General features: G+C 50.1%; 1 protein-coding gene and 1 long non-coding RNA gene across 2 annotated transcripts; one reads left to right on the forward strand and one right to left on the reverse strand.

Moving 5' to 3' along the window:
- The first annotated feature begins 366 nt into the window (after positions 1-366).
- Positions 367-6,622, forward strand: PPIF (peptidylprolyl isomerase F). Its single transcript, XM_003408913.4, has 6 exons — positions 367-573; positions 1,796-1,826; positions 2,415-2,503; positions 3,481-3,577; positions 4,133-4,208; positions 5,749-6,622. Exons 1-6 carry the CDS (start codon positions 382-384, stop codon positions 5,882-5,884), a joined length of 621 nt encoding a protein of 206 aa, XP_003408961.1. The 5' UTR covers positions 367-381; the 3' UTR covers positions 5,885-6,622.
- Positions 6,623-9,107: 2,485 nt separating this feature from the next.
- Positions 9,108-15,711, reverse strand: LOC135227950 (uncharacterized). Its single transcript, XR_010318139.1, has 2 exons — positions 12,505-15,711; positions 9,108-12,233 (listed from the first exon to the last, which is right to left on the reverse strand). It is a non-coding gene; the product is annotated as an uncharacterized LOC135227950 (long non-coding RNA).
- Between the last annotated feature and the right edge of the window lie 636 nt (positions 15,712-16,347).

Genomic DNA, 16,347 nt, shown 5'->3' on the forward strand with positions numbered 1-16,347 from the left:
AGGGGTCGCCCGCGGACAGGGCCTGGGGGCGGGGCCTGGAAGCGGCCTGGGGCGGGGCCTGGGGCGGGGCCCGGGCGGGCGTGGTCGGGCCCTGGAAGCGGCCCGGTCGGGGCTCGGGCGGGCCTGGGGGCGGGACCTGAGGGCGGGGCCTGGAAGCGGCCTGGGGGCGGGACCTGAGGGCGGGCCCTGGAAGCGGCCGGGTCGGGGCCTGGGGCGGGGACCGGGGCGGGCCTGGGGGCGGGACCTGAGGGCGGGGCCTGGAAGCGGCCCGGCCTATAAAGGCGGCGGCGCGCTGCAGCTCCCGACTCGGCTCCCGGGCGCCCGCGACCTCAGGTCCTGCCGCCTCGGCTCCCCCTGCCGGTCTCCCGACCCGCGCCCGCGATGCTGGCGCTGCGCTGCGGCCCCCGCCTTCTCGGCCTGCTCTCTGCCCAGCGGCCCGCGCCGCTGCGCCTCCCCGCCGCCCGCGCCTGCAGCAGCGGCGCCCGCGGCCCGCCCTCTTCCTCGGCCCGGAACCCGCTCGTGTACCTGGACGTGGGCGCCGACGGGCAGCCGCTCGGCCGCGTGGTGCTGGAGGTGAGGCCGCCGGGCCGGAGAGCGCTGCCCTGCGCCTGGGCACGGCCCCGGACAGCCCTGCGCCCCCGCCCGCGCTGGGCCTGGCTCGCTGGGTGACCTTGGGCCTCCCTGGGCCTCAGTTTCCCCGTCTCTGAGAAAGGGCGCCGGGCTGGTCTGGAGCTTTGCATTAATGGAGGCGGGGGGAGCAGGGCACCTGTCAGAGGGGCAGAGTTCAAGGTCGGATATCAGACTGCCCGTCCTCAGGGTGGTGGGGGCTCCGAGATCCCTTTAGGTCCAAGCTCAGACCCGAGTCCGGTGGTGGGCGCCGTCCGGTGGTCCGGTGGTGGGCGCCGGGGGCTCGGGCCGGGCGACAGGACCCCCCATGTGCTCACGTGGCGGCCCTTGCACAATAAGGCCCCGGCCCCGCCCCCGCTGTGGGGCTCCCGCGCTGGGCGCCTTGGGAAGCCGAGAGCCGCCTGCAGGCCTCTCCAGCCAGCCCAGACGGACTACCGGGGCAGTGCCCTGGGGGACGGGAACCCTAGCCTCCCACCTGGGGGTGACGCTCAGCACCTGCCCCCCACTCTTTCTCTGGGGCCATTTTAAAACAAAGCAAGAAATAAATTGTAGCTGTTAGTTGCCACAGTCTGGAAGGTAACAGAGGTGAAGCCAGGGGTATCCTTCAAGCAAAAAAAAAAAAGAGGGGGTGGGTGGGGCAATTAGTGTTGGGTGACTTGTTAAGTCTCAGTTTCCTCTTCTGGAAAATGGGCAGAACACCCCCTGCTCCCATTTACTCTAATGGTTTGGCTCATCGTGGCTCTTGAAGCTGGGAGGCAAAACGCTTGCTGGGAGAGGGCCCTAATTACCCATTTCCTGGCATTTCCTTACTTGAGCTGCTGCTCCCAGCCTCAGTTTCCCATCTGCACACCAAGGAGCTTGGACAAGGCCCTCTCTCCAGGCCCTGAGGCTCTGCACCCAGCTGTAGTACCTCTGGCAGTTCTGCCAGGGGAGTAGGCCAGGAGGGCATTGTCATGGCTTTTGACAGATGAGGAAACCTAGGCCTCTGCCTCCCAGCCTGGAGTTCAGGAAGCAGCTGCCAGAAATGATAGCTGTTGGGGCTGCCGGCAGATATTGCCACAGGGCATTTACCACTGCCTCTCTGCCTCTGTGGGGCTTGGGTGGTGGCAAGTTCCTTCCTCCCTTGCCTCCAGACTGACCATCTTTTGTGGGTCTTTTCTCCCGACAGCTGAAGGCAGATGTTGTGCCAAAGACGGCAGGTAAGACAGGTCGTGGGCTTCCAGAGTCTGGTCTAGCTGGGAGGGGGCGGGGGAGAGAGCCAGGGAGGGGTGGGGGGCTGTTGAGAGGAGCCAGGGCATTGGAGACTGGCGGCCAGAGGGAGTTCCATGTGGGGCTCAGCTGCTAGGGTCTCTGGGACAAACTTCTGTCCCTCCCTGGCCCCAGTTTTGGCTCTGCCAACCTGTCCAGTAGTAGCTGGAAGCCTTGGAATAAGTTAAAGATAGCATGTAAATCCCCTGTCCTTTTCCCTGGGCAGTGACAGCTTCTCCCTCTTGGCGTCTGATGGGGAAGGGTGGTGGGTACACACCCCTTTGACACCCTGCCTCACTGACCTGGTGCTGGAACAGCCAGGAGCAAGTGCCCTTACCACCATGTTTGGGACACTGAGGTCAGAGAAGGGAAGTGACTTGCCCCAGGTCACAGTGAGTTGGGCAGAACAGACCCTGTGTGAGCATGGGGTCCTTCCACTCTCGTCACCTACTGGTGGGGTTAGTGGTGGCGCTGGCTGGGTCTGTGTGATCCCAGGGTTGGGACCCGCCTCATTCACGTGCTGCTTCCTCGCCCCTCAGAAAACTTCAGAGCACTGTGTACTGGTGAGAAGGGCTTCGGCTACAAAGGCTCAACCTTCCACAGGGTGATTCCGTCCTTCATGTGCCAGGTAACATGGGCCTCCCTGTCTCAGTGTCCTCTTCTGTAAGCAGGATGACAAGGGTGGCTATCTCATAGGGTTGTTGGGAGGCTGCAGTGTGTGAGCTCATGCCTGGTGCGTGGGTGGCACCGACTAGGGCAGCTGTGGTCACTCGTGCTGGCTTGTCCTCACCTTAGGGGCATGGCTTATCCGGGCTCCCAGGGCCCTTCCCTGCCCCAGGAGTTAAGCAACAGGGCAAGTGGCAGGAGGGCCCTGCCCAGCTGGGCTAGGATGGCTGAGCTGGTAAGGGAGGAGGGTATGTGGGTCTTAAGGCTTTGAAGGACCGGCATATTCCAATAGCCCTGGGAGGCTTTGCCCTCTTGGCCTGGAGATGGAGAGAGAGAGGGAGAGGAGGAGGAGGAGGGAGAACACACATGTCTGGACTTGAGCTCTTTCCAGAAAGCTCGGGCTGGGGAAGGACATTTTTCTCAGTGAAGTGTGCGTGCCTGTTTTTCAGGAGCTTCGCTATTGCTGCGTCAGCGGTTTTAGGGTAGGTGTTGACAGCAGCACTTCCCAGGGCTCAGAGCCTGAGCCACGTTAGGGTCCATCTGTTACGGCAGACCCTTCAAGGTCAGGGGTTAGTGTCCTGGGGCCAGTCTAGTCTCCAGGCAGTGACATGGCTGTCATGACCTCTTTGAAGTCCAGAGTCGTGGGTTGAAAAATCTGGGTCACTGAGAATTGTTTCAGAATGGCCCTTAGGCCTTTAGGCCCTTTAAGGATCATTTAAAAACTTGCTTGGATATTAAAGTGAGTCATTCAGAAACCAGCATAATTAATATGGCAGGAAATATTTAAGCTGTATTTTCTTTTTCTTATTTCTTTGGATTTTTATTGACTCCTTTGCCTGAGGGGCTTCGGGCTGGGCGGGCCTAGGGGTGGGTTGGGAGCTGCCTGCCACCTGCCGGCTCTGTGTGATGGCCATTCAGAAGGTGTTCTGTGCTCCCCAGGGGGGTGACTTCACGAACCACAATGGCACAGGTGGGAAGTCCATCTACGGGAGCCGCTTTCCTGATGAGAACTTCACGCTAAAGCATGAGGGGCCAGGTGAGTGGGTCCGTTCCCCTCTTGTCTGAGTGCTTTCCCACCGCTTTGAGCCAGCCTGGAAGCCAGCAGCCCTGCCCCGCCCTGCCCAGGCAGGCCCTGGGAGGTCACAGTCCCGTAATTGCTCAACATCTGAGGACGGGCCTTCTTTCCCTCAGCACTGTGTCTGCCTTGTTGGGTTGCCCTAGAGCTTTCTTATTCTGCGATCTCGATTGAAGAAACACACTTTCCTTTGGGAACTTGAGAGCCTTTAAGCAAAACCCCGGGGCTGTTCCTTTAAGGCCCAGGGTAGAAGGTAGAAAAGCCTGAGGTCAGGGCTGGGGGCCTCTGCCTCTGAGGCCTTCTGCTGGGCCCTTTCCTTCTTGGCCCTGGCGGCCCCAGCAGGCAGTGAGGGCAGACAAGCCCTGGGGAACTGGTCCTCGGCCCTGGTTCTCTCTGGGCCCCAGGATCTGTGGTCTTGAATGTCCCTGTGTGGTTTTTGCGGACTGCTCTTTTGAGTGACTTCCCAGGTGAGATACCTCCTGGGGCAGTGTGGCTCACCACTGCTTGTTTTTGCAGGCGTCTTGTCCATGGCCAACGCAGGCCCCAACACCAACGGCTCCCAGTTCTTCATTTGCACCATAAAGACAGACTGGTGAGTCCCACCCTCTGGCATATGGCCTCCTGGGAATGAGAGGCCACCGTGGAGGAGGGTTCATGTGCTCTCAGGGGCAGGCAGTGTGAGGTCTGAACTGTCTGTGCTGCGGCATAGTGGCAGTCCTCCCTGGGCTGTACGTCTGTGAGAGAGAAGAGACTGGGGCTAGAATCTGGACCATTCCTGCCACTCTCATGATCCGGCTTCCCAGTGTTGCTGTCAGCTGGAGTTTTCTCAAAGTCTGTTCTGCAAAAAAGGTTGTTCTCCCCAGTGCATTTAGGAGACGCTGCAGGATATGTTGGGACTTGGGATGGCCTGCAGCGAAAGCCTGCTTGTTTGGCTTAACCTGGTGCTCCCCAGGTGTACCTTTCAGCCCTGGGAGGCACCTTGGAAACTGCTGCAGTAGACGTTTGGATATCATGCCAGCCTTCTCATCGAGCTCCTGTGTTAGCTAGGCTTGCAGATAGCTACCAGCCCCCTAGAGCCCTCTTTCCTTCATGTCCATGGATTTTAGGGATATCTTTTCCCTGGTAAATTTTCCACTAAAAGATAAGTTTCCCTGTCCCTTTTAGAAAGTCACAATCTTGTAAGTATGTAGTTTTCTTCCCCACCAAAGTCCCCAGCGTCCTATCTATCTCTGGAACACCTGGGGTTGAGGGGACAGCAGCAGGCTGGGAGCTAATACTTATCACCCATTCCAAAGATTTTCAGGAGACAGGTCCCTGCTGGCTCTGCCTGCTCTTTGCTCCTTCACTGGGGCCCTTAATGGATCCTGCTGTTCTGTGCTTGGCTGCAACCAGTCTTGGCCTCAGTGGAGCTAGACTGCACGCCTTTTAGATTCTTGGAGCTCCCTCAGATTGAAAGCTGCTCAAGCATCTCCTTCTTCCACGACTTAATTTCACTGCATTTGTAATATGGCTCTCACCTCATAATTCATGACTATTCAAGTAGCTCCATGGGCATAGACTTCGCATTTCTTCAGAGTAGTTTGATATCCCACTTTCTCCCTGTGCCAAGCAAGAATAACTTGCTTTTTATAGCTAAGGTGACCGGGACTCAGGTGAAGTGGCCCGGGGCCTGATCACATGGCACATGAGTGGCAGACCGTTTTTGGAGCCCTGTATCCTCCGTGGTGTATTTCAGAGAGCTCAGCAGGGCTTGAGAGTGGAGCTTTGGGTTGTGGGTCCAGCTCTTGAGTGTGGGCTCCTTTCGTAATGCTGCTTTGGGTGACTAATTCCATTGCCACTGGCTCTGACGTTAGTGACATCATGCTACCCTTATTTCTGCTCAGAGTCCCTGGGTGGTACAAATGGTCGACATGCTTGGCTGCTAACTGAAAGATGGGTGGTTCAAATCCACCCAGAGATGCCTTGGAAGAAAGGCCTGACAGTCTATTTCCCCAAAAAATCAGCCGTTGAAAACCCCACGGAGCACAGTTCTACTCAGACACACGTGGGGTCGCCATGAGTCAGAGTTGACTCGGGGTGCTGGTTCTGGTTCCTCTGGTTCCTTTCTGCTCACTCAGCTCGTTTCCTCCCAGGCTGGATGGCAAACATGTCGTGTTCGGCCACGTCAAGGAGGGCATGGATGTAGTGAAGAAAATAGAATCTTTTGGCTCCAAGAGTGGGAAGACGTCCAAGAAAATTGTCATCACAGACTGTGGCCAGCTGAGCTAACCTGTGGCCAGGCGTGCAAGGGTGGCAGCAGCCGTGTGGGTGTGTTGACTCATCCAGGTAACAGCTTTAGGGTCTCAGTGAAGGTGCCCTGGAGAGTTGCCTACTGCTTGCTGCCCCACCGCCATGTGCTCGAAGAAGGCCTCAGGAATACCAGACCTCGACTGGGCACCCCCAGGCTGCTTCCCCAGTGTCCACCCTCCTCACAGCCCCCTTCCACAAGTCTGTGTAGACACCAGGTGCCCCCGCCCTCAGCAGGCCTTGTCTTCCATCACCCAGCCCAAGTTCTTCTGTGCCTTGGACGTGGGGACGATGGCCTAATATTCAGGAAAGGTTTTTCCCTTTTCCTGGGCCAAGGGGAAAGCCAGTTGCTACAAAAGGGCTATGATACTTTCGTCTTCCTGTTTGGAGTAATTTAACTAACGAGATTGACTAGACATGAAGTTGTGATACTACGCCATGCCAGGGTGGGACCTGAATTGGTGGCTTGGCTTTTGAAACAGAATTCTGGGCTTCGTGAAGGTCCCCGTGGCCGAGGCCTTTCCTCCCGGCTACTGTGAATCCCTCTGGTTTGCTGCTGTCATCTTTGAGAAGGGTCCCTGGTGGTAGAAGCAGATGGACCCGGGAACAGATCCCATGTGAGCTGTGCCTCGTCACTGTGAATTCCTGTGTTAAAAACACCTGCACATGTGCCGTGTGCTCTGGGAGAAAGTAACCGTGTCTTCTCTGGAGCTTTGATTTTAATAAATTACATCTGTTGACTGTATATGTGAAACATCACTGGAACATTTGTTTTCACTTTAAATGTGAAAATAAATCCTATTTTCTATAAAAGACTGTTGTCCGTGGTTTTAGGACAAAGCATGTGTAACTTAAGTACATGGAGGCAACCTTTTTTGGAGTTACCGTGTTATTGTTACGCTAAAGGTTTTGATGTGGACTGCCTCACTTCATCGCCCCAGCACCCTGTGAGGGCACCATTATTGTCATCCCTGCTTAACAGATGAGGAAGCTGAGGCTCAGACAGAATGTCACCATATTAGCATCTACAGCCTACACTCTGTACAGTGGCTGCGTCCTGAATCCCAGCCCCACCCGGATAGTAGAGACCAAGGAAGCTGAATCTGTCCAGTGGCAATAATGCCTGTCTTGCCCCCTCAGGCTGGTGAGGATTGAGTCTGGTCATGGTGTGTAGCATGGTGCCAGGCACATCATCTTAAACACTCTGGGATGACCAAGATGGTGACAGAACATTGTTCACGTGTCAGGGTCTTAGTCAAGAGGAGAAATGCCTGTGTAAAGGAGCCACGATCCACCTGAGGTTAGGAGTGGACTTTTCTATCCTTGATGTGCCATTTAAGTTTGGTATTCTAGTTGTTTCTGAATTGACAGGGAGGGTAGAACTGGAGGTCGGAGGTGATTTAGCACTTCCTTAAACAGCTAGGGCTGCTTGGGGTCAGGGAGTTGGGTGGTTAGGTAAGCAGCTAATGGAGAACGCATGTGGGCTCAGGTTAGGCTATTTTGTAGAATTATTTCATATTGGGGTTCCCCAAGCTAGGTTATGTGGGTCACAAGTCAGTGCAGTCGTTCTGAGGTCATGGTGACCCGGATGGGTCATTTGGAGTGATGAGGTTCCCTGAGTCTTTCTGTGAGGTCACACGTCAGAGTCATTCTGAGGTCATGGAGGCGGGGGCTGCCATGAGAGTTTCCATGAAGGCAGAGTTCAGCTGCTTGGATTAGGAGCTCAGCTGGCCTAGCAGTATCCAAACAGTTCTGCGGAGCTCTAGGGGTCCCCAGAGCAGAACAGGAGGAAAATAAGGGGCATGGGCCCCTGAGCCCCATTTTAATCAGAAAAACAAACACTGTTTGTCATTGCTCATCCAGGCCATTTTATAGACGGGTAAAGCTGAGGCAACAATTGGGGACATGTTGCTCAAGGTGACCTGGTCAGTCAGTCAGCAGAGCAGCTAGAGCCCAGGGCCCCCGGAAGCCCAGAGGGGTTTCTATTGGAGGCCTTTGAGAGTGCACAGGCTCAGGTCATGCATGCTGAGAACTCATCTGATTTCTGACATCACAGCCAAGGCCTTCAGTCCATCTGGAGTGTCCTTTTTGCCTGGGGGACTCCAGGATAGCAGTGGTACCGCTGACAAATTTGAGGGACAGCCCTTTGAGACATATTCTGGCCCTGTGGTGATGTCTGAGAGGGGTCAGGGTCACAGAGCCTGTGGGACTTGGGTTTAGTTCACAGAGCATTTCCTTCTTGTTGAGGAGGGACTCTGTGTGTGTGTGTGTGTGTGTGTGTGCGAGCACATATCTGTCCACTGTCCAGATGAGTGTAGAGGGAGGCACAGAATAAGTATGTAGGAAGTTCCTAAAAACTGAGTTACCTAATGGACCACACCTACCACGGCCTCCACCAGACTGAGTCCAGTATGACGAGATGGTGCCTGGCTACCACCACTGACTGCTCTGACAGGGATCACAATAGAGGGTCCCGGACAGAGCTGGAGAAAAATGTAGAACAAAATTCTAACTTAAAAAATTTTAAGACTAGACTTGCTGGCCTGGCAGAGAATGGAGAAACCCTGAGAGTATGGCCCCCGGACACCCTTTCAGCTCAGTAATAAGGTCACTCCTGAGGTTCACCCTTCAGCCAAAGATTGAACAGGCCCATGGAACAAAACAAGACTAAAGGGGTGCACCAGCCCTGGGACAGGGACTGGAAGGCAAGAGGGACCAGGAAAGCTGGTAATAGGGAACCCAGGGTTGAGAAGGGAGAGTGTTGACATGTCGTGGGCTTGTTAACCAACGTCAAACAACAGTGTGTGTACTGTTTGTTGAGAAACTAGCTCGTTCTATAAACCGTCTTCTAAAGCTCAGTAAATAAATAAATAAAAAGGAAAAAAGAAAAGGCTGAGTTACCTGAGGGCAGAGCCATTCCTAGCAGTGCTCTGCCCACGCTCTGCGCAAGGGCCTGAGCCGGGCCTGACGGCCTTTCCTGTATACAGTGGGAGTGTAAGTGATACAGGGGTTATTGCCGGCTCTCGGTAAGTGCTCAGTTAATACTTGATGCCTGAGTGAGGTAGCGAGTCGTAGATACGATCATATGTGACGCCATGTAAACACGGTGCTTCTTAAAATTGGAAACTTCATTTTCTGAGACACCGTGGTCTTTTTCCAAAATCGCTTCATAGAGGCGTAATTTACATATAATAGCATTCACGTATTTCAAGTGCACAGGTTGATGACTTTTGACAAATGTATACACTGAGTGACCACCATCCAGTTAAGATTTAGAAAATACCTACATTTCTCTAGAAAGTTCCCTCCTTGCCCCGGCTGGCCACTGATGTAAATTCTGTAACAGATTAACTTTGCCTGTTGTAGAACTTTGTATAAATAGAATCATACGGGAATTCCTTTATCGTGTTTGGCTTCTCTAACTTAGCAGGTGTGAGAACATGTGAGATTTTAACACACTTCTGGGTTCTGTAGGATTTTGCCTGATAAAAATGGATTTCTGTAAATGTTGCCCAGGTCTGGTAAGGTCTAAAGCAAAGTTTCTTCTAGGAATCAAGGAATGTTTGTAAAGCAGGCAGATTTCTGGGGCACACTTGCCACCTTTGAAAACAAATCTCTGAGGGTGAATTTAGGAATCTGAATTGTAAGGTAACTCTTCTACTAAAGTTTGAGAATTTGAGTGTAGGCCAGAGTGGCTGTTATGGATTGAATTATGGCCCCTCAAGATATGTATTGTAAATCCTAACCTCTGTGCCTGTGGTTATCATTCTATTTGGGAATGGGTTGTCTTTGTTATGTTAATGAGGCCGGATTAGTTTAGGGTGTATATTGAGTCAATCTCTTTTGAGATATAAAAGAGACTAAACAAGCAAGCAGAGGAGAAGGGGGGAAGAGAGATGTCAAGCCACATGAACATTGTCCAGGAGCAGAAGCTCAGAAAGAGACAAAGACCTTCCTCCAGAGCAGACAGAGAGAAAGCCTTCCCCTGGAGCAGGCACTCTGAATTCAGACTTCTAGCTTCCTAAACTGTGAGAGAATAAATTTCTGTTTGTTACCGCGTGAATAAAAGACTACATCAGCCAGAGACCAGAAGAACTAGATGGTGCCTGGCTACAACCGATGACTGCCCAGACAGGGAACACAACGGAGAATCCCTAATGGAGCAGGAGAACAGTGGGATGTACACCTCAAATTCTTGTAAAAACACCAGACTTAATGGTCTGACTGAGACTAGAAGGACCCCAGAGGTCCTGGTCCCTAGGCCTTCTGTTAGCCCAAGACTGGAACCATTTCCAAAGCCAACTCTTCAGACAGGGATTGGACTCGACTATAAGACAGAAAATGATACTGGTGAGGAGCGAGCTTCTTGGCTCAAGTAGACATGTGAGACTATGTGGGCAGCTCCTGTCTGGAGGGGAGATGAGAAGGCAGAGGAGGACAGAAGCTGGCTGAATGGACATGGGAATACAGGGTGGAGAGGAGGAGTGTGCTTTCTCATTAGGGGGAGAGCAACTAGGAGTACATAGCAAGGTGTATATAAATTTTTGTGTGAGATACTGACTTGATTTGTAAACTTTCACTTAAAGCACAATAAAAAAAAAATTTCTCTTAAAGCCACCCACTTGTGGTATTTCTGTTACGGCAGCCCTGGATAACTAAGACAGTGGGCAAGGTGGAAAGGGGAGGTCATGGCTCACTAGTAGAGACATCTAAAACTCTTTTAGAGGACTTTCTGGGAGCCTGGAGTGAGACCCTTAGCTTACAGAAGAAGCTTCCCCAGAGGAGCCTGACTGAGCCCTTAGATGACTGAGAGCAGGGATGGGGAGCAGCCTGTTCACCCCCAGCTTTGTGGGAGCTAGTAGGCATTGTGCTCTTCCATAGTGCTGGTAAAAGTGGCTTCTCACTGCCTCACCCCGTGAAGGTACCTATGGGGGAAGAGCCCCCAGGGCCCTCTGGAGCCATCCAGAGGAGGGTCTGGCTCATTGGGTGGGTATAGGATAGAGAGCATTTCTCAGTGAGTGACTTTGGGGTCCAGAAGTCAGATCTGTGCTCAGAGTCATGTGGAACAAGGCAAGTATATTAGTTTTGACCCAAAGAGGGTCTGTGGATGGTCTGTCAGGTGTGGTGCAAGGAAGTGAGCCTCACACAGGAAGGCCAGAAAACAAATAGAATTTAGTCCTCACAAGTCCCAGAGACGAAGCTTCAGCACACTCCAACACTGGCCACATGGCTGTTGTACACGTGGGCAAGACAACAACAAGCTGCAACTGTAGGAGAGGACTTATATATGGCAAGCAGGGTGGGGTCTCAGGGTCAGTGCACACTGAAGTCTTATTCATAGGTTTAAAAGTTTCTAGGGCCTTAGCTTGGGAAAAGGGAGAATTATTTTATAATGGAAACTATAGGGGGTGTGACTGGGAGGGACAAGAAATAACTATACTGCTGAGAGACTGAGTTATGAGATAGTAACAGATTCCTATCCCAAGAAACCATATGGGGCATGGCCAGGAGGGGCAAGGAGTGACCACCACTGTTTTAAGACTGGATGACAAGACTGAGGTGGCCATGTTGGAATCTAGGTGAAAGGGCAGCTAGGCAGAATGAATAGATGCTGAGGCAGCAAGTACCACAAAAAAAAGTCGGTTCTGCCTCCTGGCGATCCCATGTGTGCCAGAGTAGAGCTGCACCCCACAGGGCTTTTCAAGGCTGTCGTCACCTCTCAGGAGATTGCCAGATCTCTCTTCGAAGAAGACTTCGGGGGAACCCAAAAGCCAACCTTTTTGTTAGAAGTTGAGTGCTTCGCTGTTTGCGCCAGGGAGTCTGGAGACGGCAAATTGGCCTGAGGACAGCAGGCAGAGAAAGTCTGGGTTCCACTCTGCCTCCGAGATCATCTCAACCTTGAAGGGCTATGGAGAACTATTATTATGATGATTTTTTATCATATCTTTGGACTTCCGACATCCAGAACTCTTAAGATAATAAATTATGTTCTTTTAAGCAATTCTGTTTGTGGTGATTTCTTACAGCAGTGGTAGGAAAGTAATACATTAGTTGTATCTCTATCTTTTCCTGAGCTCATCAAAAAGCTGAACTTGCAAGACAACCAAGTAACCTGAGTCCCGAAGAGGGACCAACCCCTGCAAAGAGAGACAGGACACACAAACCGTCTTACCTGTGGCAGAGCACTGCAGGGTAAGACGAAATCAGGTACAATTGTAAATAAACTGTTAAAGGCCAAGAGGGGGCTCACACATCAGTCGGGAAGAGCTGGGGGCCCCAGATGCAAAGGAGTTCGCACCCACTTCCATGATGTGTTCACTACCAGTGGCTGCTGCTTGAAAAAGGACAGGATGTTTGGTAAAGTGGAGGGTCAGCAAAAATGAAGAAACTCTCACTGAGACAGATTAACACAATAGTCACAACAATGGGCTCAAACATAAAAAATCATGAAGACGGCCGAGACCTAGACACATTTCATTCTGTTATATGTAAAGGTCACCATGAGTGGGAGCCAACTTGATGCCAGTACACAATAACAAAAAATACCACTGGGTACTCAGGAGAAAGATTGGGACGAGGCAGACGACCCCCAGAGAGCCTACCTTAGTGGTGCAGGTCTGCAGAAGGTGATCTTCAGCTGCTGGAGAAGGGCACGAAGCTTTGCCCACTTTCTCGGATTCTTCTCCCTTATGAAGCAAAATCTTTAATCCACTGGGAGAGAGCTAATACACCCTTCTCTTCCAGGAACAAGTGAAAACTCACTGTGGCTGGGTGAAGGTAGAAGAAAAATCCTTATGTCACTGGGGGACAGGCAAGAAATCATCCAGGACCCAGAATCCTATACTGATGTTATTGTTGTTAGGTGCCATCGAGTCTGTTCCAGCTCATAGTGACCCTCTGCACAACAGAACAAAACACTGTCCAATCCTGCGCCATCTTCACAATCATTGCTATGTTTGAGCCCACTGTTGCAACCACTGTGTCAATCCATCTTGTTGAGGGTCCTCCTCTTTTCCACTGACCCTCTACTTTACCAAGCATGATGTCTTTCTCCAGAGACTGGTCCCTCCTGATAACATGTCCAAAGTATGTGAGATGCAGTCTCATCATCCTTGCTTCTAAGGAGCATTCTGGCTGTACTTCTTCCAAGACACATTTGTTTGTTCTTCTGGCAGTTCATGGTATAGTCAATATTCCTCACCAAAACTGTAATTTAAATACATCAATTCTTCTTTGGTCTTTCTTATTCATTGTCCAGCTTTCGCATGCATATGAGGCAATTGAAAATACCATGACTTGGGTCAGGCAAACCTTAGTCCTTGTGATGGCTAAGTTGGCTGGTAAGATCAGCAGGTAAGATGGCAGGCTTCTGGCTCACAGGCTGCAGAGCTTGATGAATCCCAAGATTAGCAGGCAATATGGCAGCCTGCTGGCTCAAGTCCCAAGAACCAGAGGTCAGATGATGATGAGCTAGATGCAGGATCCAGAGCAAGTGAGCAAACTTGGCTAGAACATCCATATATATACTGGATATAGACCACACCCTCAAGGAAACTCCCCTTACAACTGATTGGCTGATCACATCAGATCACATTATGGAGGATGACTACATCATTATGTAACTGCCAAATTACATAACTGCCAAACTACATCATTACATAACTGCCAAATCACTGAGAATTGTTCTCTCTCTATATGTACATTTCACTGGTTTTGCTTCTCTAGAGAACACAGTCTAAGACAGTCCTCAAGGTGACATATTTGCTTTTTAACACCTGAAAGAGGTCTTTTCCAGCCGATTTGCCCAATGCAATACATCATTTGATTTCCTGACTGCTATTTCCATAGGTGTTGATTGTGGATCCAAGTAAAGTGAAATTGTTGATAACTTCAATATTTTCTCTGTTTATCATTGTCTTAGAATGGGTTCTCTAGAGAAGCGAAACATATACATATAAATATCTATATGCAAAGAGAGATTTATCTCAAAGAAATTGCTCATGTCATTGTAGAGGTTGGCAAGTCCTAAGTCCATGGGCTGGGTGTCAGGCTAGAGGCTTCTCCTGACTTGCGTAGCTGCAGGAGCTGAAGAACCCAAGATCCACAGGTTAGGCAGGAGGCTACTAACTCATGGGATGGGAAGGCTGATGAATCCAAGATCGGAAGGTAAGCTGCTAGCTTACTTCCCAACTGCTAGAGGTCAGATGAGGACCCAGAGTGAGCAAAAGCCAGAGAGCTTTGCCAGAAAGTCCACATATGTTGGATGCAGGTCACACCCTCAAGGAAACTCCCTTTCAGCTGATTGGCTGCTCATAGCTGATTCATCATGGAGGTGATTACATTTTATCAGATCTCATTATGGAGGTGACCACATCATTACATAGCTTCCAAACTATATCATAATAGCCAAACACTGATAATCATGGCCCAGCCAAGTTGACGCACAACCTTAACCATCACAATCATGGTGTTGCTTATTGGTCCAGTTGTGAGGATTTTGGCTTTCTTTATGTTGAGGTGTAATCCATACTGAAGGCTATAGTTTTTGATTTTCATCAGTAAGTTCTTCAAGTCCTCCTCGCTTTCAGCAAGCAAGGTTGTGCCATCTGTATATCATAGGTTGTTAATGAGTCTTCCTCCAACCTGATGCTGAGTTCTTCTTCATATAGTCCAGTTTCTCAGACTATTTGCTCAGCATACAGATTGAATACGTGTGGTGAAAGGATACAACCCTGACACATACCTTTCCTGATTTTAAACCATGTAGTATGCCCTTGTTCTGTCTGAGTGACTGACTCTAGGTCTATGTACAGGTTTGCATGAATACTATTAAGTGTTCTGGAATTCCCATTATTTGCAGTGTTATCCATAGTTTGTTATGATCTACACAGTCGAATGCCTTTGCATAGTCAATAAAACAAAGGTAAACATCTTTATGGTCCTTTTTTCAGGTCCTTCTTCCTAGCCTGTCTTAGTCTAGAAGGTCCAGTGAAACCTGTCTACCGTGGGTCACCCTGCTGGTATTTGAAATACCAGTGACAAAGCTTCCAGCATCACAGCAATATGAAAGACAGCATAATACGACAAACTGATAGGTGTGTGGCGGCACCTATACTGATACCAAGCAGAAATCTGCTACCAATGGGGAGGGGCAAGAAACTCACACTCATGATATGCCTAAGACTGAGGCTGGACCAGGACAACAGAGAACCCTTCTGCCGCATCACAGGCCTAGTCTACCACCAGGGGAGGGAGAAGAGCTTGAAGAGGGAAACTTTCTATGTTGCAAAAAGCTGAATGTAAAGTACAAACAATAAGAAAAGGCCTTGGCACCCCAGCCCCACTCTGAACACAAGAAACAGTTGTTGTTGCTAACTGCAGTGAAGCCAGTTCCCAACTCATGGCCTACTTCCAAAAATCCATCAGTGAAAACCCTATGGATCACAACAAACCAATCGTAACTGCTCATGGGGATGGTGCAGGATCAGGCAGCATTTTGTTCCGTTGTGTGTGAGGTTACCTGTGATACGAGAAATATCAAAGGGAATTCTTCAGGCAGAAAAAGTATATCAAATGGATACTTGGCTGTACAGAAATGAAGAGTTCTGGAAATGGTAAAAAGGAAGATACATAAAAGAGTTTTCTTATATTTAATCTTAAAAGGTAATGATCTTAAAAGACAGCTTTTTTACATATGCTGTAAAGTGTATTGTGAACTTTATAACATTTGTAAAAGCAAAACGTATGATAGAAATAGCACAAAAGGTGAGAGGGAAGAGTCTTGGAAGAAGCTTCTTGTCTCGCACTATTCAAAGCAAAATAGTATTTGAAGCAGAAAGGTAGACGGTGGTAACTTAAAGACGTATCTTGTAAACATGAGAAGAATAACTAGTTTTTTTTTTAAAAAAAAGATATAACTAATATATTAATATAGCTGCTGTAACAAATTGCTACCAACTTAGTTGCTTAAAACAATGCAAATTTATACCTTACAGTTCTGGATGTCAGAAGCCTGAAATGGATTTCACTGGGCTAAAATCAAGGTGCTGACAGGATTGCATTCCTTCTGGAGGCTCTGGAGAAGAATCCATTTCCTTGCCTTTTCCAACGTCTAGAGGCTGCCTGTATTCCTTGGCTCATGGCCCCTGCGTCCATCTTCAAAGCCAGAAATAGCATCACTCCAACATCTGCTTCCATTACCACATCTCCTTCTCTGACTCTCACTCTCCTGTGTTCTCTGACGGCAATAGATTTAAAGTAGAAATAAATAACGGAAAGATATTAGAAAATTCCCAAATATCTGGAAATTAAATCTCACACTTCTAAATAACCCATGGTTCAGAGAGAAAGTCACAAGGGAAATTAAAAAATATTTTGAACTGAATGAAAAAGAAAGCAACATATCAAAAATTGTGGGTTACAGTAAAGCAAAACTTAGAGGGAAA

Source organism: Loxodonta africana, chromosome 16 (assembly GCF_030014295.1).
Source record: "Loxodonta africana isolate mLoxAfr1 chromosome 16, mLoxAfr1.hap2, whole genome shotgun sequence".
In the NCBI taxonomy this organism is placed as follows: domain Eukaryota; kingdom Metazoa; phylum Chordata; class Mammalia; order Proboscidea; family Elephantidae; genus Loxodonta; species Loxodonta africana.

Bases quoted from the DNA above. Each gene is read 5' to 3' on its own strand.
- PPIF (XM_003408913.4), top strand. From the start codon at position 382: ATGCTGGCGCTGCGCTGCGGCCCCCGCCTTCTCGGCCTGCTCTCTGCC. The intron at 574-1,795 runs GTGAGGCCGCCG...TTCTCCCGACAG, and splicing joins TCGGCCGCGTGGTGCTGGAG to CTGAAGGCAGATGTTGTGCC. The intron at 1,827-2,414 runs GTAAGACAGGTC...CTCGCCCCTCAG, and splicing joins TGTTGTGCCAAAGACGGCAG to AAAACTTCAGAGCACTGTGT.